General features: G+C 35.9%; 2 protein-coding genes across 2 annotated transcripts in view; both read right to left on the reverse strand.

The window, feature by feature from the left end:
* The window catches only part of LOC308093675 (extracellular calcium-sensing receptor-like), a gene marked incomplete at both ends in the record, with an annotated part of 82,100 nt that overhangs the window by 45,084 nt on the left and 9,906 nt on the right, over positions 1 to 27,110 (reverse strand). The gene's annotated exons all lie outside the window — the stretch shown is intronic.
* Positions 2,774 to 6,524, reverse strand: LOC308092811 (extracellular calcium-sensing receptor-like; the record flags this gene model as incomplete). Its single annotated transcript, XM_080438907.1, has 4 exons — positions 2,774 to 3,687; positions 4,331 to 4,454; positions 4,545 to 4,772; positions 6,243 to 6,524. 4 exons carry the CDS (start codon positions 6,522 to 6,524, stop codon positions 2,774 to 2,776), a joined length of 1,548 nt encoding a protein of 515 aa, XP_080295033.1.

The raw sequence follows: 27,110 nt of genomic DNA on the forward strand, positions 1-27,110 counted from the left end.
GCAACCCTCGTAAAAGTTCAGGCCCGGACCACATCGGTGGTCGCTTGCTAAATACCTGTGCTGAACAATTAGGTCCCATTTTTCATTCTATTTTTAAACTATCTCTTAGCCAGCAGAGAGTACCCTCCCTTTGGAAACGGTCCACTGTTGTACCCGTAGCCAAGAACAGCAAACCTAAAACACTTAACGATTTCAGACCTGTGGCTCTTACTTCCCTGGTCATGAAGCAGTTCGAGAGGCTCATCAAGTCAGAGCTTGTGGCTAAAACTGAGAGCCTTCTTGACCCTTTTCAGTTTGCATATAGGGAAGGCAGAGGCGTCCAGGACGCAACTGCCACTCTTCTAAACCTAGTTCTCAAGCATCTCGAGGGCAGTAAAAAGCATGCCAGGTTGCTCTTTATTGATTTCTCCTCAGCGTTCAATACAATCCAGCCCCATGTTCTGGTTGAGAAATTAATGAACACCTTCAGTGTAGACCCATGTCTGGTAGGCTGGATCCTTGACTTTTTGACCAACAGATCTCAATGTGTAAGGGTGAATGAGACAATGTCTAGCCTTCTGTCCACTTCCACTGGTTCGCCACAGGGCTGTGTTCTTTCCGCTTTCTTGTTTATTTTGTACACGGATGACTGTCGCAGTAATCACGACAACCGTTTTATCATAAAATACGCGGATGACTCAGTCATTGTCAGCCTTCTCGACAATGACGAGGTCGGGCATGGTCAGGTCACAGAGGACTTCTTGTCCTGCTGTAGTGATGCGTTCCTTGAATTGAACATCTCAAAAACAAAAGAGCTCTGTATTGACTTCAGATGTGGTCCCCATCCCACCCAGAACACTGATATCTGTGGCCAGCCAGTGGAAATCGTACCCAGTTACAAATATCTTAGCACGATTATTGACAGCAAATTGAATTGATTTGTCTAAGGAAATTGGCCAGATTTAATGTCGATAGAGACCTGATGAAACTGTTTTACAGTGCCTATGTACATTCTGTTATCTCCTTCTCTATCACCTGTTGGTATGGCAACCTCGCCATTAAGGATACAAATTCTCTTAGAAGTATAGTTAAAACCGCCTCCAAAATTACTGGCATCCAGTTGGAGAGCCTCGACCCCTTCTATAACAGACAGCTGCTTATGAAGGCCAGGTCCATTCGGCAAGATAGAGCCCACCCACTCGAGCCAGAGTATAGGATGTTGCCATCTGGCCGTCGTCTGGGTGCCCCTGGTGTCAAAAATAACAGATACAAGCACTCCTTTGTTCCTGCCTCAATTTGTGCAATCAATGCTGCCAGTAACAGGTAAAGGATAATGTTACTGATGATGATGATGATGATGATGAAACAAGCACTTTATGACCGGCACTTTATAATTCTGAATGTAGCCTTTGTTTTATCTCTTGCACTTCATCACTTTATCTCTTGCACTATGATGATGATGATGATGATGATGATGATGATGATGATGATGATGAAACAAGCACTTTATGACCGGCACTTTATATTTCTGAATATAGCCTTCTGTTTTATCTCTTGCACTTTATCTCTTATACTATGATGATGATGATGATGATGATGAAACAAGCACTTTATGACAGGCACTTTATATTTCTGAAGGTAGCCTTTTGTTTTATCTCTCGCACTAGATGCGCCCAGACTTATGTTTTATGCTATGGTGTTTCATGTCTGTTGTTGTCCTGTATTGTCTGTATGTTTTAAAACCACTACTCCGGCTGTAAACCTATTTGCCCTTCTGGGACATTAATAAAGACCTTGACCTTGGCCCATACAGGCGTGTAGGCCAGACTTACTCCTTAAAAAAATGAAAATGAGTCTTCCGGAGGGAGGGGTTTACCTAGGCTTCTCCGTGTGTGCTTGTCATCAGTCTCAGCCAGGATACAAACTCTGTGTTCAGCAAAACAAGCTCAAGTTTCACACTAAGACAGTTGTATTGTGGCCTAATTTTGTATTTTCTTTTTACACATCTTTTTATTAAGTATTTTTCTAAAAAAGGACTGAAGTTTCAAACAAAGACACTGTCTCTTTCCTTTTTTTCCCTTTTAAAATTATTTGTTGAGTGAGTGCTGTCATACATGTTTGGATGTTGTGTTTTTAGAAGTATAGGGTTTAGTACAAAGAAGTTTTACTCTGGTAAGGTGAAATCAGACTCCTCCAGTCAGCACTGACCAGAGTTTATATATTTGTAGGCCAAAGACATTTTGTAATGTTCAAGGTTTCTTTATTACATCTTGTACATGAGAGTAAATGTTGTAGCAGCAATACAATTGTAGCCAGGTGTGCCTTGGCACCAGAAAGGTTGGGAAACACTGCTATAGAGGAATCAACATAAATGGCTCTCACGTGCACACTGGTTGGTATGTGTTATGAAACTTTCATACGGAGCATATTGTTTTCAGGCCTTTTGACCATGAAAATGTCACACAAAGCAGCTTTAACTTGTTCAAACCGGAAGCCTTAAAAAAAAATAAAGTTAGAACAATGATAGCTTACGTGTATATTTGCCAAATGGCTGCTTACATACAATTTGACCCATGAAGAAGTGCTATATTGTCTTATCTACTGTATAGGTCAAAAATCACCATGCATTGTTGCCTTTAAGGGAGGGTAATAAACTTTTCACCAACTTGTATTTACAGATAATAGATGTTTGAATCTGAAGCTGAATCTATTACTAACAAGGTAATTTCATATCTATTTATATGTTTTTATAAAATGTACAATAAATAAAAACACAATTATTGCATTTCTGCTTCTATGTCTTGGTGGCACTGCGACCCATGATGGACTTCTTAGTGTTTCTCTCAGGTTTCAAAAGCATTATGTAACACTTTGGTCCAAACAGTGCCACCAAAAGGCCAAAACTAGATGCTAGAATAGCAAATACCTCCACTACATCTGCATATTTGCCTGGAGAGCTGATATATGCTGGGATGAAGGCTATCCACACGGCACAGAAGATCAACATGCTAAAAGTGATTAACTTGGCTTCGTTGAAGTTGTCTGGAAGATTCCTTGCCATGAATGCTAGGACGAAGCTGAGGAGTGCCAGTAAACCAATGTAACCCAGTAACACTGCAAAACCAACTGTTGATCCCACTTCACACTCATAGACTATCTTATCACTGTTGTATTGTGTGTTTTTATGAGGAGTTGGTGAGGCTGACACAAGCCAGACTGTGCAGATTATTGCCTGGATGGAAGTAAGAGCCAGAACTGTTCCTCTCTGCTGCATAGCACCGAACCACTTCATAATGTCTGCACCCCCAGGCTTGGAGGATTTGAACACGGCCAACACCACCATAGTCTTTACCAGGATACATGAGACACAAAGCACAAAACTGATCCCAAATACTGCATGCCTCAGCTGACATGTCCAGAGCCTGGGACGGCCAATGAACAGAAGTGAACACATGAAACACAGTTTCAGTGACAGCAAAAGTTGGAAACTGAGTTCTGAGTTGTTGGCGCGTACCATGGGTGTGTTACGATAATAGACGAAGATTCCCAGGACAATGGCACAGATAAGTGTGCCTAGCAATGAGATGGTTGTCAAGGAGATACCCAGGACCTCATGGTAGGAGAGGAACTCCATGCTCTTAGGGACACAATGGTCACGCTGGGTACTGGACCAGAAGTCCTCTGGACAACTGGTGCACTCTGTAGAGTCTAACAAAGACAGCAAGGTTAAAGGGACATAAAAGTACTTTATCATCCTAAAGATAACCTACACTGCTACATCCTACTATCTGTGTGGTCTTTTTTTTTCTTTTTTCTCGCAGGTTCACATTTCATTGTAGGCCTCCCTTGCAGTGACACATTTCATTGTAGCACACCCGGATATGGAAATATCCATATCCGGAGATTTTCGTTTCCACTCGCCGTCGCTCTAAATCTTCCCCTAATCCTCCATTATCTCTAAGTTTTTTTTCTCCTCGCTGAACGCTGTTTAACATAAACCGCGACTTCTGCAAAATGGAATGTCGCCGATCGAAACGGTTTTCTCTGGGCCACTCACACTACTAACCTGTGTGTCTACAAACAGTTTAACGCGCAATCTTAAGGTATTTAGCGAGGTCTGTGGCGACGTGAAAAAAAAACAACAACAATAAATCGCTAGCACTGGTGAGTACATTATGATATTAAACTCTGGCGTGGAATGTGTTAAGATGACAGCTTCTCTCTAAGAAAGGCCAATAGAAACAGATTGTTTGGATTTTAAGCTCAATTTACAGTGTTTATGTCCAGAGGACCACAATGGAAATAAATATTTTCTGTGCTATCACCAAAAAAACTCAATCCATCAACCAACCTGTCTGATTGCTGATCTCTCCCTCAGAGCAAGCAATGCAGTCAAAGCAGCAGACAGGTTCTCCTTTCCTTCTGGCCACACGGGTTCCAGGGGAACAGCTCTCACTGCACACTGACCGAGGAGGCTACAGAGGAGAGTAACAGTGATCAGTTTCAGTCTGAATTACATTCACACCATGAGCTCAACATTAGTTACTTAAGAAAGCCAAAGTGACCTTTTTGGATTCAAAGTTCCAGAAGATTTTGTCTTCATCAAGGATGAGTTCTTCATCTCCGGAGGCTGATTTCTTGACCACACCCACATTGTGAACCTTCGTGCTTACATCAGGAAGCCACACCCAGTTCATGACATCATAGATTGGTAAAGGATCACCATTCTCATCAAATGATACATCATCACCATTTGATGTGGTGAAGTTGACCTTTTCCAGGTAATAGACAAGCTAGGAAATTGTGATGAAGAGAATTACACAGAACGAGACTTATTCCCAACCTTTGGGCTGGGGCCAACTGGTGGGCCATGAGGATATTGCAAGTGGGCCCTGATTCCAAAAGGTTGTGAATTGTTGCTTTGGTCTACAGCTATGATTACTATCACAATATGGTAGAGCTTTAACTTGTTAACAAAACAGGTTTAGTTTTAACCAAATATTCAAGTTCCTGCTCCAAACACTGATAATCATTTACTGCCAGGCAATTAGTATTGCTATACATTACTGTAAGAACATTAACAATGCATTTTTCATGTGTTTTACCAATCTCATATTCGCTATTGTTGTAAATGTGAGTCCAACTAGAAACATTAAGGTAAACTGTGAATTCATATCATACCTGCCATGGCTGTATTGTCTGTAAACTGGCACAGCTGTGCCCAATGAAAGGCCCTCTTCCTGGCACACATTGCAACATGTCATGGAGGGCATGGGCCAGAGCATACACAGCCTTGTAAACATTGTACTCTATCCTGAGGTCAGACACATCCAACAGTGAAGTTTCTGCTGTTCCTAGGTCCTCTTGTCCAGTACACACCCCTCCAACATTATCCACCCACTCTGTCAGAAGAGGTGCAAATTTACACTGAAATGTATGTTCCCAAAACTGCCTCACCTGAAGAAACACAATAAAGCCTTAAACATAAATAAACCTTGTAAACATTTGAAAACAGCCATCAGTGTTACATTGCAGCTTAAAAAGTAAATTAAACAAAATACTCACTATGCTATTTTCATAGATTCTGTCAGGGTCATTGTCAGGATGTATTTTTAACAAGAAGTCCTTGAGACCTGGTATCTCTCCACGACGGATGGAGATACCCAGGGTTCCTCTCAGGTATGGCATGAAGTTAGGAGTCTGGAGTCCAGTATATGTTGCCCAGGACTCACTGGCCAGCCATTGTAGACCTGTAACATTCTGCTTTATCACCTATTGTGTTGAACAAAATATATTAGTATACATGGTTGCTGGTTACTGTTTATTGTATGTCAGACATACAAAAAACCTTGTATGTCCAAAACCATTCAGGAAATGGAAAAATAACCTGTGTTCCAATGTAGTTATTTAGTTAATACTTTCATTGGTTCAATATTCATAAAACCCACAGACAGACTTTAGTTAAACAAGTGTTATAGCAGTGAGATGTGTGAATGATGTGATTATCTGTTTGCTTATTGTGCACAGAAGTACTGAGAGAAAAGCAAAATAAGGAAAACGTGTAAAAAAAATACACACAAATATACAATACATTGCTGAGCATTCAAATTGATGAACCTAAAGAGAGTCATTCAATTACATTGTATAATTTGTGTTCAAGAAATCATTATATTTATTTTTTATTCTGAAAGAATGTGTTCACTTCTAAATTGCTATTGAATATTCCTTATCATTATGAATGCATCATAAATCATAAAACAAACCTCCTCCAGGAGTTTAGGCATACCGCTCCTGGATACAAATGCAATGACCACACAAGCTGTGGATTTCTTCATCACAGAGACAATCCTCTGAAGTTCATCTGGGTCAGAGTCCATGGGCACAACCTCCACATAAGCTAGACAAGCCAAACCAGACTGGGCCAGCTCAGACTGGAAGGATCTGGCAGCATTGTGTCCATAGTCATTATCAACAAACAGCATTCCTACCCAGGTCCACTTGAACCACCTCATAATCTGGAGCATAGCTCGCACCTGATTGGACATAATGAAAGGATAAGTGCTTATGCATGGGCAACTGGCGGCCTGGGGGCCACATGCAGCCCCCACCTTCACTTAATGCGGCCCACAGGTTAATATCAGAATACTGATATATTATTGATTTCAGCTGTTACAATTCCAAACATGACCCGCTTTAATTACTTCAGTCTATATTAGTAGCTTAATGACTAGTATTACAATTCTATTGTCTTTTTCATGTCCAATATATTTGAATTTAACTTCATAAAGTTAACTTAAGTATAATTAAATGCATTTGAAATTAAATAAAGATTTTACTTTTCAGGATTCCAATTAAAACATAGCAACAAAAAATAATTCAGTATTCCAATTTAAAAATGGCAAAAGTAGCAGATCTACAAGCTCAAAACGTGTCGCACTGCAACACGTTGAGTGTGAGTGTGGAAATATAGTGGCCCTCTCCATCATAGAAGTTGACCACCCCTGTAGATTATTCACACAGTGAATCAGCATAGCTCGCACCGATTTTGGACATAAGTAGTAGTAAGAGACACCATTATGCTAATTAATGCAGATGCTAACATGCTAATTGTGTTTGCTTGACGTCACAGGCTAATATTTGTGACGTCACAGGTCACTTTCCAGTACCAAATCCTACCGCTAGGGGAAATAGTAGCGCTGTTGAGCACATTCCTGAAATAACTGAAATTCCTGACATTCCTGGCATGTTTGACATTCCATAATTCATAATTCATAATCCATAATCCATAATTCATATTTTCAGATTAATTATTTAATTAAGCCATTAATTCATTCATCCTTAATTTCATTATAAACATTATGTCATTCTAATTCCATCTCTCTCTCTGTGTGTATTTCTCTGTCATCTGTCAGCTATCATCTGTCAGCTGTCAGCTGTCACCTGTCAGCTGTCAACTGCATGTTAATTAGCTTTAGCTCAACCAGGGGTCCGGGGACCACCAATGGTCCTTGAGAGAGGTTCCAGGCGATCCCCAGTTAAAATAATGAAGAGTTGGTAACCAAATGGACCCTTATAGATCTTTCTCTATAAATCAATTTTTTTTCATTGTTTTTTCTACAAAATGAATTAACACTAATTAAATATAATATGTTTTTAAGAACTATATTGACATTAGAACAGCGGCCGTAGCGTAGGTAGTTTTTTAAAGGTGGAGTCTGACTTAGCCCCCATGAGGGTCTGTGCATGGACTCGAGTTTCAGTGTAAAAAGGGGGAGATGCTGTCATATAGCTCTCGTCACTACCAGTATGACTCACGGTTTTAGAAAAACGGCATAAACAGCCAAAGTTCACAATTGCATGCTGGGGGATTACTTCTTAGCCAATGGGAGCAAACCGTAGGGACACAGTGTCAGTGGCTCCTCTGACAGCGGCTTTTTCACATCAAGGTGCTAAAGCTTTGGGTTCCCATGCCCCCACACCTCCAACCAGGGGGACACATAGTGTGTTTTGTTTTGTTTTTACTCCACTACAATTATTAGAAAACTTAACTTGAAAAGTTACTAGATACTTTGCAGATATAAATGATTATAAAACATACATTAACCACTATAGCCTTATTTTATATCTAGGCTATTAGAAAAATAGCTGATCTACAAGCTGAGGGCTTTTTCGCACGTAGGTGTTAGAGCTTGTTTTATTGGGCCCACAGCAGTGTCTGAACGGAGGTGTCATAATTAAAGCCTAGTTAGAGGGGGGGTCTCCCACTACCCCCCTCCCTCGTAGAACACAGGGGATGGTGAAAAGGAAGGGGGTCAATGGTCATAGTTGGTACTGCACGCATACATACAATAATCTAGCTATCTCTCATTAATAATAAAATATGACTGCACATGTTTTATAAATCCTCATGTGTAGTTTAAAATACGTATTATATGCCAAACACAGTGTTTTAAGTTGGTCTAAGTTTAAAATGTTGCTGTTTTTATTAAACTGGATCAGTAGATAACTCTAACCATGAACCAGCGACATTAATTTTATTGTGTTTTAATGTTACTCTTACAGTGTTACTCTTAAAAATCTGTGATGTAATATTCCAGTCTCACAATTTCTTCCTCTAACAAGCTCTGACAACCTTTGAAACCTATGTTATAAGGGTTCTAATGAAAATGTGGTACAGACACACTTTCAAAAATGATACGAAAATAGCAGATCTACAAGCTCAGATGAGACAAGGGACTGTAATAAAACTTATGAGAGGGGGATTCCACTAGCCCCCCTCCCTCCCATCATTGTTCTTACCCCCTCCAATGGTTTTTTTCACACCTATTTGCTAGAAGTTGGCTCTCGGAGGCTACCCACCTGTGTACACATGGCTGCCTGCCTGTCTGCCTGTCTGCCTGCCTGCCTGCCTGCCTGTCTGCCTGCCTGTCTGCCTGCCTGCCTGCCTGTTTGTCTGCCTGTCTGCCTGTCTGTCTGTCTGTCTGTCTGTCTGTCTGTCTGTCTGTCTGTCTGTCTGTCTGTCTGTTTGGATCTACTTATCTGTGAAGAGTAGGTGTCATAAAGTGCAATGAGATGTCATAAAGTGTAATGAGTCAGGACACCTCCTATAGGGCCCTAATCCTTTCATCTCTCGTGCTCTCTATGTCTCTATGTCTCTCCTTTTCAATCCTAGTACGAGGTTACAGTAGTGTAGCCTTGTCCCCTTCTCAGGGGAGCAGCTTCAAGTGATGTGTATCACAATGTTTTATTGTGAGTTGGGTTGTCTGAGGTGTGACGTGTGAAGTCAGTTTGGTTTGATGTGTTTTATCTTGTCATAATTTGTGTCTTATAATATGTCTTGTGTTTTACAGAGCATCCTAGATTGTGTTTTTGAATAGTTTTTTCATTGAGTGTATCGTTACTCCCTGATCATGTGCAGGTATGTATACAAAAGTAGTTAGATAAAGCATGTTACAGTTATAGTAATGTCAGAGTGACAGTAATGGTAGAGTTAAAGTTATATTAGAGTTAAAGTTATGTTAGAGTTACAGTACTGTCAGAGTTGCAGTCATGTGAGAGTTATGTTAGAGTTAGAGTACTGTCAGAGTTATAGTAATGTCAGAGTTACAGTAATGTCAGAGTTACGCTAATGTTAGAGTTATGTTAGAGTTCAGTAATGTTGGAGTTACAGTAATGTCAGAGTTACAATAATGTTAGAGTTGAAGTAATGTTAGAGTTAAAGCTATGTTAGAGTTACAATATTGACCGACTTACGGTGATGTTAGAGTTGAAGTTATGCTAGAGTCACAGTAATGTTAGAGTTTTGTTAGAGTTCAGTAATGGTAGAGTTAAAGTCATGTAAGAGTTAGAGTAATGTTAGAGTTACAGCAGTGTTAGAGTTACAATAATGTCTAAGTTACAGTAATGTTAGAGTTAAAGTTATGTTAGGGTTAAAGTTATGCTAGAGGTCAGTAATGTTAGAGCTACAATATCGGCAGAGTTACAGTACTGTCAGAGTTGCAGTCATGTGAGTTTTGCTAGAGTTCAGTAATGGTAGAGTTAAAGGCATGTAAGAGTTAGAGTAATGTTAGAGTTACAGTAGTGTTAGAGTTAAAATATCGGCAGAGTTACAGTAATGTTAGAGTTTTTTGTCAGAGTATATTAATGTTAGTTACAATATTGGCCGAGTTACAGTAATGTTAGAGTTAAAGTAATGTAAGATATATGTTAGAGTAATGTTAGAGTTAGACTAGTGTTAGAGGTCAGTAATGGTAGAGTTACAGTAATGTCAGAGTTAAAGTCATGTAAGAGTTAAGAGTCATGTAAGAGTTAGAGTAATGTTAGAGTTACAGTAGTGTTAGAGTTACAATATCGTCAGAGTTACAGTAATGTTAGAGTTAAAGTTATGACAGAGTTACAGCAATGTTAGAGTTAAAGTTATGTTAGAGTCACAGTATGTTAGAGTTACAGTATTGTTAGAGTTATTTTGTCAGAGTTCAGCAATGTCAGAGTTACAGTAATGCTAGAGTTAAAGTTTTGTTAGAGTTAAAGTTATGCTAGAGTTAAAGTTATGTTAGAGTTTTGTTAGAGTTACAGTAATGTCAGAGTTACAGTAATGTCAGAGTTAAAGACACGTAATAGTTACAGTAATGTTAGAGTTTTGTTAGAGTTCAGTAATGTTAGAGTTGAAGTAATGTTAGAGTTAAAGTTATGTTAGAGTTTTTGTCAGAGTTCAGTAATGTTAGAGTTATAATATTGGCAGAGTTACAGTAATGTTAGAGTTAACGTTATGTTAGAGTTACAGTAATGTTAGAGTTACAGTAATACTATATATTTTTTCAGAGTGCAGTAATGTTAGAGTTACAATATTGGCCGAGTTACACTAATGTTAGAGTTAAAGTTATGTTAGAGTCACAGTAATGGTAGAGTTACAGTAATGTCAGTGTTACGATAATGTTAGAGTTAAAGTTATGTTAGAGTCAAAGTATGTTAGAGTTACAGTATTGTTAGAGTTTTTTGTCAGAGTTCAGCAATGTCAGAGTTACAGTGATGCTAGAGTTAAAGTTGTGTTAGAGTTAAAGTTCTGCTAGAGTTAAAGTTCTGCTAGAGTTAAAGTTATGTTAGAGTTTTGTTAGAGTTACAGTAATGTCAGAGTTACAGTAATGTCAGAGTTACAGTAATGTCAGAGTTAAAGACATGTAATAGTTGGAGTAATGTTAGAGTTTTGTTAGAGTTCAGTAATGTTAGAGTTGAAGTAATGTTAGAGTTAAAGTTATGTTAGAGTTTTTGTCAGAGTTCAGTAATGTTAGAGTTCAAATATCGGCAGAGTTACAGTAATGTTAGAATTAAAGTAATGAGTTATAGTAATGTTAAAGTTACAGTAATACTCGATTTTTTTCAGAGTGCAGTAATTTTAGAGTTACAAAATTGGCCGAGTTACACTAATGTTAGAGTTAAAGTTATGTTAGAGTCACAGTAATGCTAGAGTTAAAGTTATGTAAGAGTCACAGTAATGTTAGAGTTACAGTAATGTCAGTGTTACGATAATGTAAGAGATATGTTAGAGTTCTGTTAGAGTTGAAGTTATGCTACAGTTACAGTAATGTCAGAGCTACAGTAATGTTAGAGTTAAAGGCATGTAAGAGTTAGAGTAATGTTAGAGTTACAATAGTGTTAGAGTTAAAATATCGGCAGAGTTACAGTAATGATAGAGTTTTGTCAGAGTATATTAATGTTAGTTACAATATTGGCCGAGTTACAGTAATGTTATAGTTAAAGTTAAGTTAGAGTCACAGTAATGTTAGAGTTTTTGTTAGAGTTAGAGTACTGTCAGAGTTACGATAATGTCAGAGATATGATAGAGTTTTTGTTAGAGTTCAGTAATGGTAGAGTTACAGTAATGTCAGAGTTACAGTAATATTAGAGTTAAAGTCATGTAAGAGTTAAAGTAATGTTAGAGTTACAGTAGTATTTGAGTTCAGTAATGGTAGAGTTACAGTAATGTCAGAGTTACAGTAATGTTAGAGTTACAATAATGCTAGAGTTTTGTCAGAGTTCAGTAATGTTAGATTTACAGTACTGGCAGAGTTACGGTAATGTTAGAGTTAAAGTTATGTTAGAGTCACAGTAATGCTAGAGTTTTTGTTAGAGTTCAGTATTGGCAGAGTTACAGTAATGTTAGAGTTAAAGTTATGTTAGAGTTAAAATCATGTTAGAGTTACAATATAAGCAGAGGTACAGTAATGTTAGAGTTAAAGTTATGTTAGAGTCACACTAATGTTAGAGTTTTTGTCAGAGTACATTAATGTTAGCTACAATATTGGCCAAGTTACAGTAATGTCAGAGTTACAGTAATGTTAGAGTCACAGTAAAGTTAGAGTTTTGTTAGAGTTCAGTAATGGTAGAGTTACAGTAATGGCAGAGTTACAGTAATGTTAAAGATATGTTAGAGTAATGTTAGAGTTACACTAGTGTTAGAGTTCAGTAATGGTAGAGTTACAGTAATGTTAGAGTTAAAGTCATGCAAGAGTCAGAGTAATGTTAGAGTTACACTAGTTAGAGTTACACTAGTGTTAGAGTTCAGTAATGGTAGAGTTACTGTAATGTTAGAGTTAAAGTAATACTAGAGTTAAAGTTATGTTAGAGTCACAGTAATGTTAGAGTTAGAGTCATGTAAGAGTTAGAGTCATGTAAGAGTTAGATTAATATTAGAGTTACAGTAGTGTAGAGTTATAATATTGGCAGAGTTACAGTAATGTTAGAGTTAACGTTATGTTAGAGCTGAAGTTATTTTAGAGCTACAATATTGGCCGAGTTACAGTAATGTTAGAGTTGAACTTATGTTAGAGTCACACTCATGTTAGAGTTTTGTTAGAGTTACAGTAATGTTAGAGTTACAGTAATACTATATATTTTTTCAGAGTGCAGTAATGTTAGAGTTACAATATTGGCCGAGTTACACTAATGTTAGAGTTCAAGTTATGTTAGAGTCACAGTAATGGTAGAGTTACAGTAATGTCAGTGTTACGATAATGTTAGAGTTAAAGTTATGTTAGAGTCAAAGTATGTTAGAGTTACAGTATTGTTAGAGTTTTTTGTCAGAGTTCAGCAATGTCAGAGTTACAGTAATGCTAGAGTTAAAGTTGTGTTAGAGTTAAAGTTCTGCTAGAGTTAAAGTTCTGCTAGAGTTAAAGTTATGTTAGAGTTTTGTTAGAGTTACAGTAATGTCAGAGTTACAGTAATGTCAGAGTTAAAGACATGTAATAGTTGGAGTAATGTTAGAGTTTTGTCAGAGTTCAGTAATGTTAGAGTTCAAATATCGGCAGAGTTACAGTAATGTTAGAATTAAAGTAATGAGTTATAGTAATGTTAAAGTTACAGTAATACTCGATTTTTTTCAGAGTGCAGTAATTTTAGAGTTACAAAATTGGCCGAGTTACACTAATGTTAGAGTTAAAGTTATGTTAGAGTCACAGTAATGCTAGAGTTAAAGTTATGTAAGAGTCACAGTAATGTCAGTGTTACGATAATGTAAGAGATATGTTAGAGTTCTGTTAGAGTTGACGTTATGCTACAGTTACAGTAATGTCAGAGCTACAGTAATGTTAGAGTTAAAGGCATGTAAGAGTTAGAGTAATGTTAGAGTTACAATAGTGTTAGAGTTAAAATATCGGCAGAGTTACAGTAATGATAGAGTTTTGTCAGAGTATATTAATGTTAGTTACAATATTGGCCGAGTTACAGTAATGTTATAGTTAAAGTTAAGTTAGAGTCACAGTAATGTTAGAGTTTTTGTTAGAGTTAGAGTACTGTCAGAGTTACGATAATGTCAGAGATATGATAGAGTTTTTGTTAGAGTTCAGTAATGGTAGAGTTACAGTAATGTCAGAGTTACAGTAATATTAGAGTTAAAGTCATGTAAGAGTTAAAGTAATGTTAGAGTTACAGTAGTATTTGAGTTCAGTAATGGTAGAGTTACAGTAATGTCAGAGTTACAGTAATGTTAGAGTTACAATAATGCTAGAGTTTTGTCAGAGTTCAGTAATGTTAGATTTACAGTACTGGCAGAGTTACGGTAATGTTAGAGTTAAAGTTATGTTAGAGTCACAGTAATGCTAGAGTTTTTGTTAGAGTTCAGTATTGGCAGAGTTACAGTAATGTTAGAGTTAAAGTTATGTTAGAGTTAAAATCATGTTAGAGTTACAATATAAGCAGAGGTACAGTAATGTTAGAGTTAAAGTTATGTTAGAGTCACACTAATGTTAGATTTTTTGTCAGAGTACATTAATGTTAGCTACAATATTGGCCAAGTTACAGTAATGTCAGAGTTACAGTAATGTTAGAGTCACAGTAAAGTTAGAGTTTTGTTAGAGTTCAGTAATGGTAGAGTTACAGTAATGGCAGAGTTACAGTAATGTTAGAGATATGTTAGAGTAATGTTAGAGTTACACTAGTGTTAGAGTTCAGTAATGGTAGAGTTACAGTAATGTTAGAGTTAAAGTCATGCAAGAGTCAGAGTAATGTTAGAGTTACACTAGTTAGAGTTACACTAGTGTTAGAGTTCAGTAATGGTAGAGTTACTGTAATGTTAGAGTTAAAGTAATACTAGAGTTAAAGTTATGTTAGAGTCACAGTAATGTTAGAGTTAGAGTCATGTAAGAGTTAGAGTCATGTAAGAGTTAGATTAATATTAGAGTTACAGTAGTGTAGAGTTATAATATTGGCAGAGTTACAGTAATGTTAGAGTTAACGTTATGTTAGAGCTGAAGTTATTTTAGAGCTACAATATTGGCCGAGTTACAGTAATGTTAGAGTTGAACTTATGTTAGAGTCACACTCATGTTAGAGTTTTGTTAGAGTTACAGTAATGTTAGAGTTACAGTAATACTATATATTTTTTCAGAGTGCAGTAATGTTAGAGTTACAATATTGGCCGAGTTACACTAATGTTAGAGTTAAAGTTATGTTAGAGTCACAGTAATGGTAGAGTTACAGTAATGTCAGTGTTACGATAATGTTAGAGTTAAAGTTATGTTAGAGTCAAAGTATGTTAGAGTTACAGTATTGTTAGAGTTTTTTGTCAGAGTTCAGCAATGTCAGAGTTACAGTAATGCTAGAGTTAAAGTTGTGTTAGAGTTAAAGTTCTGCTAGAGTTAAAGTTCTGCTAGAGTTAAAGTTATGTTAGAGTTTTGTTAGAGTTACAGTAATGTCAGAGTTACAGTAATGTCAGAGTTACAGTAATGTCAGAGTTAAAGACATGTAATAGTTGGAGTAATGTTAGAGTTTTGTTAGAGTTCAGTAATGTTAGAGTTGAAGTAATGTTAGAGTTAAAGTTATGTTAGAGTTTTTGTCAGAGTTCAGTAATGTTAGAGTTCAAATATCGGCAGAGTTACAGTAATGTTAGAATTAAAGTAATGAGTTATAGTAATGTTAAAGTTACAGTAATACTCGATTTTTTTCAGAGTGCAGTAATTTTAGAGTTACAAAATTGGCCGAGTTACACTAATGTTAGAGTTAAAGTTATGTTAGAGTCACAGTAATGCTAGAGTTAAAGTTATGTAAGAGTCACAGTAATGTTAGAGTTACAGTAATGTCAGTGTTACGATAATGTAAGAGATATGTTAGAGTTCTGTTAGAGTTGACGTTATGCTACAGTTACAGTAATGTCAGAGCTACAGTAATGTTAGAGTTAAAGGCATGTAAGAGTTAGAGTAATGTTAGAGTTACAATAGTGTTAGAGTTAAAATATCGGCAGAGTTACAGTAATGATAGAGTTTTGTCAGAGTATATTAATGTTAGTTACAATATTGGCCGAGTTACAGTAATGTTATAGTTAAAGTTAAGTTAGAGTCACAGTAATGTTAGAGTTTTTGTTAGAGTTAGAGTACTGTCAGAGTTACGATAATGTCAGAGATATGATAGAGTTTTTGTTAGAGTTCAGTAATGGTAGAGTTACAGTAATGTCAGAGTTACAGTAATATTAGAGTTAAAGTCATGTAAGAGTTAAAGTAATGTTAGAGTTACAGTAGTATTTGAGTTCAGTAATGGTAGAGTTACAGTAATGTCAGAGTTACAGTAATGTCAGAGTTACAGTAATGCTAGAGTTTTGTCAGAGTTCAGTAATGTTAGATTTACAGTACTGGCAGAGTTACGGTAATGTTAGAGTTAAAGTTATGTTAGAGTCACAGTAATGCTAGAGTTTTTGTTAGAGTTCAGTATTGGCAGAGTTACAGTAATCTTAGAGTTAAAGTTATGTTAGAGTTAAAATCATGTTAGAGTTACAATATAAGCAGAGGTACAGTAATGTTAGAGTTAAAGTTATGTTAGAGTCACACTAATGTTAGAGTTTTTGTCAGAGTACATTAATGTTAGCTACAATATTGGCCAAGTTACAGTAATGTCAGAGTTACAGTAATGTTAGAGTCACAGTAAAGTTAGAGTTTTGTTAGAGTTCAGTAATGGTAGAGTTACAGTAATGGCAGAGTTACAGTAATGTTAGAGACATGTTAGAGTAATGTTAGAGTTACACTAGTGTTAGAGTTCAGTAATGGTAGAGTTACAGTAATGTTAGAGTTAAAGTCATGCAAGAGTCAGAGTAATGTTAGAGTTACACTAGTTAGAGTTACACTAGTGTTAGAGTTCAGTAATGGTAGAGTTACTGTAATGTTAGAGTTAAAGTAATACTAGAGTTAAAGTTATGTTAGAGTCACATTAATGTTAGAGTTAGAGTCATGTAAGAGTTAGAGTCATGTAAGAGTTAGATTAATATTAGAGTTACAGTAGTGTAGAGTTATAATATTGGCAGAGTTACAGTAATGTTAGAGTTAACGTTATGTTAGAGCTGAAGTTATTTTAGAGCTACAATATTGGCCGAGTTACAGTAATGTTAGAGTTGAACTTATGTTAGAGTCACACTCATGTTAGAGTTTTGTTAGAGTTCAGTAATGGTAGAGTTACAGTAATGTCAGAGTTACAGTAATGTTAGAGTTAAATTACTGTTAGATTTACAGTAATGTTAGAGTGTTATCAGAGTTCAGTAATGTTAGAGTTACAATATTGGCCGAGTTACACTATTGTTAGAGTTAAAGTTATGTTAGAGTCACAGTAATGTTAGAGTTTTGTTAGAGTTCAGTAATGGTAGAGTTTTGTTAGAGTTCAGTAATGGTAGAGTTACACTAATATTAGAGTTACAGTAATGTTAGAGTTAAAGTCATGTAAGAGTTAGAGTAATGTTAGAGTTACAGTAGTGTTAGAGTTACAATACTGGCAGAGTTACAGTACTGTTAGAGTTAAAGTTATGTTAGAGTTGAAGTAATGTTAGAGTTAAAGTTATGCTAGAGTTAAAATAATGGCCAAGTACAGTAATGTCAGAGTTACAGTAATGCCAGAGTTACGATCATGTTAGAGACATGCTAAAGTTTTGTTAGAGTTCAGTAATGATAGAGTTACAATAATGGCAGAGTTACAGTAATGGTAGAGTTAAAGTTATGTTAGAGTTGAAGTTATGCTAGAGGTCAGTAATGTTAGAGTTACAATATTAGCAGAGTTACAGTAATGTTAGAGTTAAAGTTATGGCAGAGTTAAAGTTATGCTAGATTTGAAGTTATGTTAGAGTCAAAGTATGTTAGAGTTACAGTATTGTTAGAGTTTTTGTCAGAGTTCAGTAATGTTAGAGTTACAATATCGGCAGAGTTACAGTAAAGTTAGAGTTAAAGTTATGGCAGAGTTAAAGATATGCTAGAGTTGAAGTTATGTTAGAGTCAAAGTATTTTAGAGTTACAGTATTGGTAGGTTTTTTTTTTTGCCAGAGTTCAGTAATGTTAGAGTTACAATAATGTTACTGTTAAAGTTATGTTAGAGAGTCAGTAATGTTAGAGTTTTTGCTAGAGTTCAGTAATGGTAGAGTTACAGCAATGTCAGTTGCGGTAATGTTAGAGTTACAGTAATGCCAGAGTTACGATAATGTTAGAGACATGCTAGAGTTTTGTTAGAGTTCAGTAATGATAGAGTTACAATAATGGCAGAGTTACAGTAATGTTAGAGTTAAAGTTATGTTAGAGTTGAAGTTATGATAGAGGTCAGTAATGTTAGAGTTACAATATTATCAGAGTTACAGTAATGTTAGAGTTAAAGTTTATGGCAGAGTTCAAGTTATGCTAGAGTTGGAGTTATGTTAGAGTCAAAGTATGTTAGAGTTACAGTATTGTTAGAGTTTTTGTCAGAGTTCAGTAATGTTAGAGTTACAATATCGGCAGAGTTACAGTAAAGTTAGAGTAAGTTATGGCAGAGTCAAAGTATGCTAGAGTTACAGTATTGGTAGAGTTTTTTTTGTTTGTTTTTTGCCAGAGTTCAGTAATGTTAGAGTTACAATAATGTTACTTTTAAAGTTATGTTAGAGTCACAGTAACGTTAGAGTATTTGTTAGAGTTCAGTAATGGTAGAGTTACAGTAATGTCAGAGTTGCGGTAATGTTAGAGTTAAAGTCATGTAAGAGTTAGAGTCATGTAAGAGTTAGAGTAATGTTAGAGTTACAGTAGTGTTACAGTTAAAGTTATGGTAGAGTTGAAGTTATGCTAGAGGTCTGTAATGTTGGAATTAAAAATATCGGCAGAGTTACAGTGATGTAATGTTAGAGTTAAAGTTATGTTAGAGTTACAATAATGCTAGAGTTTTGTCAGAGTACAGTAATGCTAGAGTTACAATATTAGCCGAGTTACGGTAATGCTAGAGTTAAAGTTATGATAGATTCACAGTAATGTTAGAGTTTTGTCAGAGTTCAGTAATGGTGGAGTTACAGTAATGTCAGAGTTACGATAATGTTAGAGATATGCTAGAGTTTTTGCTAGAGTTCAGTAATGATAGAGTTACAGTAATGTCAGAGTTACAGTAATGTTAGAGTTAAAGTCATTTAAAAGTTAGATTAATGTTAGAGTTACAGTAGTGCTAGAGTTCAGTAATGGTAGAGTTAAAAATTAGAGTTAAACAATAGAGTTAAAGTATTTTTACTTATGTTTCTGTATTGCACAGAGAGAAGAAATATATACTACATGATACTGCAGACAAAAAGTTGTTTTTGCCTGCAGTATCATATCGTAGTATATATTTTCTTCTCTGTGCATTACAGAAACATAAGTAACATTACTTTAACTCTAATGTTTAACTCTAATTTTTAACTCTACCATTACTGAACTCTAGTACTACTGTAACTCTAACATTACTCTAACTCTTACATGACTTTAACTCTAACATTACTGTAACTCTGACATTACTGTAACTCTACCATTACTGAACTCTAACACTACTGTAACTCTAACATTACTTTAACTCTTACATGACTTTAACTCTAATATTACTGTAACTCTGACATTACTGTAACTCTACCATTACTGAACTCTAACAAAAACTCTATCATATCTATGACATTATAGTAACTCTGACATTACTATAACTCTGACAGTACTCTAACTCTAACAAAAACTCTAACATTACTGTGACTCTAACATAACTTTAACTCTAACATTACTGTAACTCGGCCAATATTGTAACTAACATTAATATACTCTGACAAAAACTCTAACATTACTGTAACTCTGGAGAATATTTTAACTCTAACACTACTGTAACTCTAACATTACTGACCTCTAGCATAACTTCAACTCTAACATAACTTTAACTCTAACATTACTGTAACTCTGCCATTATTGTAACTCTATCATTACTGAACTCTAACAAAACTCTAGCATGTCTCCAACATTATCGTAACTCTGGCATTACTGTAACTCTAACATTACAGCAACTCTGACATTACTGTAACTCTACCATTACTGAACTCTAGCAAAAACTCTAACGTTACTGACTCTCTAACATAACTTTAACAGTAACATTAGTGTAACTCTAACATTACTGAACTCTGGCAAAAAACAACAACTCTACCAATACTGTAACTCTAACATACTTTGACTCTAACATAACTTCAACTCTAGCATAACTTTAACTCTGCCATAAATTTAACTCTAACTTTACTGTAACTCTGCCGATATTGTAACTCTAACATTACTGAACTCTGACAAAAACTCTAACAATACTGTAACTCTAACATACTTTGACTCTAACATAACTTCAACTCTAGCATAACTTTAACTCTGCCATAACTTTAACTCTAACATTACTGTAACTCTGCTAATATTGTAACTCTGACATTACTGACCTCTAGCATAACTTCAACTCTAACATAACTTTAACTCTAACATTACTGTAACTCTGCCATTATTGTAACTCTATCGTTGCTGAACTCTAACAAAACTTTAGCATGTCTCTAACATTATCGTAACTCTGGCATTACTATAACTCTGACAGTACTCTATCTCTAACAAAAACTCTAACATTACTGTGACTCTAACATAACTTTAACTCTAACATTACTGTAACTCGGCCAATATTGTAACTAACATTAATATACTCTGACAAAAACTCTAACATTACTGTAACTCTGCCGATATTTTAACTCTAACACTACTGTAACTCTAACATTACTGACCTCTAGCATAACTTCAACTCTAACATAACTTTAACTCTAACATTACTGTAACTCTGCCATTATTGTAACTCTATCATTACTGAACTCTAACAAAACTCTAGCATGTTTCTAACATTATCGTAACTCTGGCATTACTGTAACTCTAACATTACCGCAACTCTGACATTACTGTAACTCTACCATTACTGAACTCTAGCAAAAACTCTAACGTTACTGACTCTCTAACATAACTTTAACAGTAACATTAGTGTAACTCTAACATTACTGAACTCTGGCAAAAAAACAACAACTCTACCAATACTGTAACTCTAAAATACTTTGACTCTAACATAACTTCAACTCTAGCATAACTTTAACTCTGCCATAACTTTAACTCTAACTTTACTGTAACTCTGCCGATATTGTAACTCTAACATTACTGAACTCTGACAAAAACTCTAACAATACTGTAACTCTAACATACTTTGACTCTAACATAACTTCAACTCTAGCATAACTTTAACTCTGCCATAACTTTAACTCTAACATTACTGTAACTCTGCTAATATTGTAACTCTAACATTAACATTACTGTAACTCTGCCAATATTGTAGCTCTATCATTACTGAACTCTAACAAAACTTTAGCATGTCTCTAACATTATCGTAACTCTGGCATTACTGTAACTCTGACCTTACTGTACTTGGCCATTATTTTAACTCTAGCATAACTTTAACTCTAACAATACTTCAACTCTAACATAACTTTAACTCTAACATTACTGTAACTCTGCCAGTATTGTAACTCTAACACTACTGTAACTCTAACATTACTCTAACTCTTACATGACTTTAACTCTAACATTACTGTAACTCTAATATTAGTGTAACTCTACCATTACTGAACTCTAACAAAACTCTACCATTACTGAACTCTAACAAAACTCTAACATCACTGTGACTCTAACATAACTTTAACTCTAACATTAGTGTAACTCGGCCAATATTGTAACTCTAACATTACTGAACTCTGATAACACTCTAACATTACTGTAAATCTAACATTACTTTAACTCTAACATTACTGTAACTCCGACATTACTGTAACTCTACCATTACTGAACTCTAACAAAACTCTAACATGAGTGTGACTCTAACATAAGTTCAACTCTAACATTACTGTAACTCGGCCAATATTGTAGCTCTAAAATAACTTCAGCTCTAACATAACGTTAACTCTAACATTACTGTAACTCTGCCAATATTATAACTCTACACTACTGTAACTCTAATATTACTCTAACTCTTACATGACTCTAACTCTTACATGACTCTAACTCTAACATTACTGTGACTCTAACATAACTTTAACTCTAGCATTACTTTAACTCTAACATTACTGTAACTCTACCATTACCGAACTCTAACACTAGTGTAACTCTAACATTACTCTGACTCGTGCATGACTTTAACTCTAACATTACTGTAACTCTACCATTACTGAACTCAAACACTAGTGTAACTCTAACATTACTCTAACATATCTCTAACATTACTGTATCTCTGCCATTACTGTAACTCTACCATTACTGAACTCTAACAAAACTCTAACATTACTGTGACTCTAACATTATTGTAACTCTGACATTACTGTAACTTGGCCAATATTGTAGCTAACATTAATGTACTCTGACAAAAACTCTAACATTAGTGTGACTCTAACATAACTTTATCTCAAACATTACTGTACCTCTGCTTATATTGTAACTCTAACATGATTTCAACTCTAGCTTAACTTTAACTCTAACATTACTGTAACTCTGCCAATACTGAACTCTAACAAAAACTCTAGCATTACTGTGACTCTAACATAACTTTAACTCTAACATGACTTTAACTCTGCCAGTATTGTAACTCTAACATTACTGAACTCTGACAAAACTCTAGCATTATTGTAACTCTAACATTACTGTAACTCTGACATTACTGTAACTCTACCATTACTGAACTCTAAAACTACTGTAACTCTAACATTACTTTAACTCTTACATGACTTTAACTCTAATATTACTGTAACTCTGACATTACTGTAACTCTACCATTACTGAACTCTAACAAAAACTCTATCATATCTCTGACATTATCGTAACTCTGACATTACTATAACTCTGACAGTACTTTAACTCTAACAAAAACTCTAACATTACTGTGACTCTAACATAACTTTAACTCTAACATTACTGTAACTCGGCCAATATTGTAACTAACATTAATATACTCTGACAAAAACTCTAACATTACTTTAACTCTGCCGGTATTTTAACTCTAACACTACTGTAACTCTAACATTACTCTAACTCTTACATGCCTTTAACTCTAACATTACTGTAGCTCTGACATTACTGTAACTCTAGCATAACTTCAACTCTAACAGAACTCTAACATATCTCTAACATTATCGTAACACTGACATTACTGTAACTCTAACATTACTGTGACTCTAACATAACTTTAACTCTATCATTACTGTGACTCTAACATAACTTTAACTCTAACATTAGTGTAACTCGGCCAATTTTGTAACTCTAAAATTACTGCACTCTGAAAAAACATCTAGTATTACTGTAACTTTAACATTACTGTAACTCTAACATTACTTTAACTCTAACATTACTGTAACTCTGCCGATATTTGAACTCTAACATTACTGAACTCTGACAAAAACTCTAACATTACTCTAACTATTACGTGTCTTTAACTCTGACATTACTGTAACTCTGACATTACTTAAACTCTGACATTACTGTAACTCTGACATTACTTTAACTCTAACAAAACTCTAACATAACTTTAACTCTAGCATAACTTTAACTCTAGCATAACTTTAACTCTAACACAACTTTAACTCTAGCATTACTGTAACTCTGACATTGCTGAACTCTGACAAAAAACTCTAACAATACTGTAACTCTAACATACTGTGACTCTAACATAACTTTAACTCTAACATTACTGTAACTCTGTCATAACTTTAACTCTAACATTACTGTAACTCTGACGATATTGTAACTCTAACACTACTGTAACTCTAACATTACTCGAACTCTTACATGACTCTAACTCTTACATGACTTTAACTCTGACATTACTGTAACTCTACCATTACTGACCTCTAACACTAGTCTAACTCTAACATTACTCTAACATATCTCTTACATTACTTTAACTCTAACATTACTGTAACTCGGCCAATATTGTAACTAACATTAATATACTCTGACAAAAAACTCTAACATTACTGTAACTCTGCCAATATTTTAACTCTAACACTACTGTAACTCTAACATTACTCTAACTCTTACATGCCTTTAACTCTACCATTACTCTGGCCAGCACTTTGGTCAGCTTTTGTTGTTTTAAATGTGCTTTATAAATAAAGTTTGATTTGATTTGATTTGATTACTGAACTCTAGCAAAACTCTAACATTACTGTGACTCTAGCATAACTTCAACTCTAACATCACCGTAAGTCGGTCAATATTGTAACTATAACATAACTTTAACTCTAACATAACTCTCACATGACTGCAACTCTGACAGTACTGTAACTCTGCCGATATTGTAGCTCTAACATTACTGACCTCTAGCATAACCTTAACCCTAACATAACTTTAACTCTAACATTACTGTAACTTAGACATTATTGTAACTCTTAACACTGCTGTAACTCTAACATTACTCTAACTCTTACATGACTTTAACTCTACCATTACTGAACTCTAACATTACTGTGATTATAGCGTAACTTCAACTCTAACATCACCGTAAGTCGGTCAATATTGTAACTCTAACATAACTTTAACTCTAACATTACCTCAACTCTAACATTATTGTAACTCCAACATTACTGAACTCTAACATAACTCTAACATTAGCGTAACTCTGACATTACTGTAACTCTGACATTATTATAACTCTGACAGTACTCTAACTCTAACATAACTCTCACATGACTGCAACTCTGACAGTACTATAACTCTAACATAACTTTAACTCTAACATAACTTTAACTCTACCATTACTGTCACTCTGACATTACTATAACTGTAACATGCTTTATCTAACTACTTTTGTATACATACCTGCACATGATCAGGGAGTAACGATACACTCAATGAAAAAACTATTCAAAAACACAATCTAGGATGCTCTGTAAAACACAAGACATATTATAAGACACAAATTATGACAAGATAAAACACATCAAACCAAACTGACTTCACACGTCACACCTCAGACAACCCAACTCACAATAAAACATTGTGATACACATCACTTGAAGCTGCTCCCCTGAGAAGGGGACAAGGCTACACTACTGTAACCTCGTACTAGCATTGAAAAGGAGAGACATAGAGACAGAGAGAGAGCACGAGAGATGAAAGGATTAGGGCCCTATAGGAGGTGTCCTGACTCATTACACTTTATGACACCTCATTGCACTTTATGACACCTACTCTTCACAGATAAGTAGATCCAAACAGACAGACAGACAGACAGACAGACAGACAGACAGACAGACAGACAGACAGACAGACAGACAGACAGACAGACAGACAGACAGGCAGGCAGACAGGCAGACAGGCAGACAGGCAGACAAACAGGCAGGCAGGCAGGCAGACAGGTAGGCAGGCAGGCAGACAGGCAGGCAGGCAGACAGGCAGGCAGCCATGTGTACACAGGTGGGTAGCCTCCGAGAGCCAACGTCTAGCAAATAGGTGTGAAAAAAAACATTGGAGGGGGTAAGAACAATGATGGGAGGGAGGGGGGCTAGTGGAATCCCCCTCTCCTAAGTTTTATTACAGTCCCTTGTCTCATCTGAGCTTGTAGATCTGCTATTTTCGTATCATTTTTGAAAGTGTGTCTGTACCACATTTTCATTAGAACCCTTATAACATAGGTTTCAAAGGTTGTCAGAGCTTGTTAAGAGGAAGAAAATGTGAGACACAGATTACATCACAGATTTTTAAGAGTAACACTGTAAGAGTAACATTAAAACACAATAAAGTTAATGTCGCTGGTTCATGGTTAGAGTTATCTACTGATCCAGTTTAATAAAAACAGCAACATTTTAAACTTAGACCAACTTAAAACACTGTGTTTGGCATATAATACGTATTTTAAACTACACATGAGGATTTATAAAACATGTGCAGTCATATTTTATTATTAATGAGAGATAGCTAGATTATTGTATGTATGCGTGCAGTACCAACTATGACCATTGACCCCCTTCCTTTTCACCATCCCCTGTGTTCTACGAGGGAGGGGGGTAGTGGGAGACCCCCCTCTAACTAGGCTTTAATTATGACACCTCCGTTCAGACACTGCTGTGGGCCCAATAAAACAAGCTCTAACACCTACGTGCGAAAAAGCCCTCAGCTTGTAGATCAGCTATTTTTCTAATAGCCTAGATATAAAATAAGGCTATAGTGGTTAATGTATGTTTTATAATCATTTATATCTGCAAAGTATCTAGTAACTTTTCAAGTTAAGTTTTCTAATAATTGTAGTGGAGTAAAAACAAAACAAAACACACTATTTGTCCCCCTGGTTGGAGGTGTGGGGGCATGGGAACCCAAAGCTTTAGCACCTTGATGTGAAAAAGCCGCTGTCAGAGGAGCCACTGACACTGTGTCCCTACGGTTTGCTCCCATTGGCTAAGAAGTAATCCCCCAGCATGCAATTGTGAACTTTGGCTGTTTATGCCGTTTTTCTAAAACCGTGAGTCATACTGGTAGTGACGAGAGCTATATGACAGCACCCTTTTTACACTGAAACTCGAGTCCATGCACAGACCCTCATGGGGGCTAAGTCAGACTCCACCTTTAAAAAACTACCTACGCTAAGGCCGCTGTTCTAATGTCAATATAGTTCTTAAAAACATATTATATTTAATTAGTGTTAATTCATTTTGTAGAAAAAACAATGAAAAAATATAGCTGCAAGCAGCGATAACACGGGGCCAGTGAAAGAGAGAGACATGGAGACTGAATAGATGAGAGAGAGAGACATGGAAACTAGAGAGAGAGAGAGAGATAGACACACACATGGAAACTGGAGAGAGAGAGAGAGGGAAACTGAATAGATTGAAGAGAGAGAGAGAGAGAGAGACATGCAACTGGAGAGAGAGATACATGGAAACTGAAGAGAGAGAGACAGATCATCATGATCGCCTCAACACATCGTCTGGGACAGGGATCGAACCAGTGACCTCCGGACTCATAGGCTGCCTTTCTTCTCATTGAGCTAGAGATATGATAGTCCTGGTAGTGTCTGTTGATATATATAAGTCTTTCCGTCCCCGACGGACCAGGCCTTTGTTTCGCTAACTACTCTAGATCACTGGTTCCCTAACCATCTACCGATAGAGAAATTGTATGTCTCCTCGGAACAGAAACCATTGAAAATAGCCGATCTACAAGCTCACAAAATGTTGCTATCTGAAAGGTTGTAAGATTGTTGATCGGCTATTTTCACTGGTTTCTGTTCCGAGGAGACGCGTAAGTCTAAGAATAGAAGAAGAGAGAGAGAGAGAGAGAGAGAGAGAGAGAGAGAGAGAGAGAGAGAGAGAGAAGAGA

This window comes from Gymnoscopelus braueri (genome assembly GCF_963280865.1).
Source record: "Gymnoscopelus braueri genome assembly, chromosome: 10".
Taxonomy (NCBI): Eukaryota; Metazoa; Chordata; class Actinopteri; order Myctophiformes; family Myctophidae; genus Gymnoscopelus; species Gymnoscopelus braueri.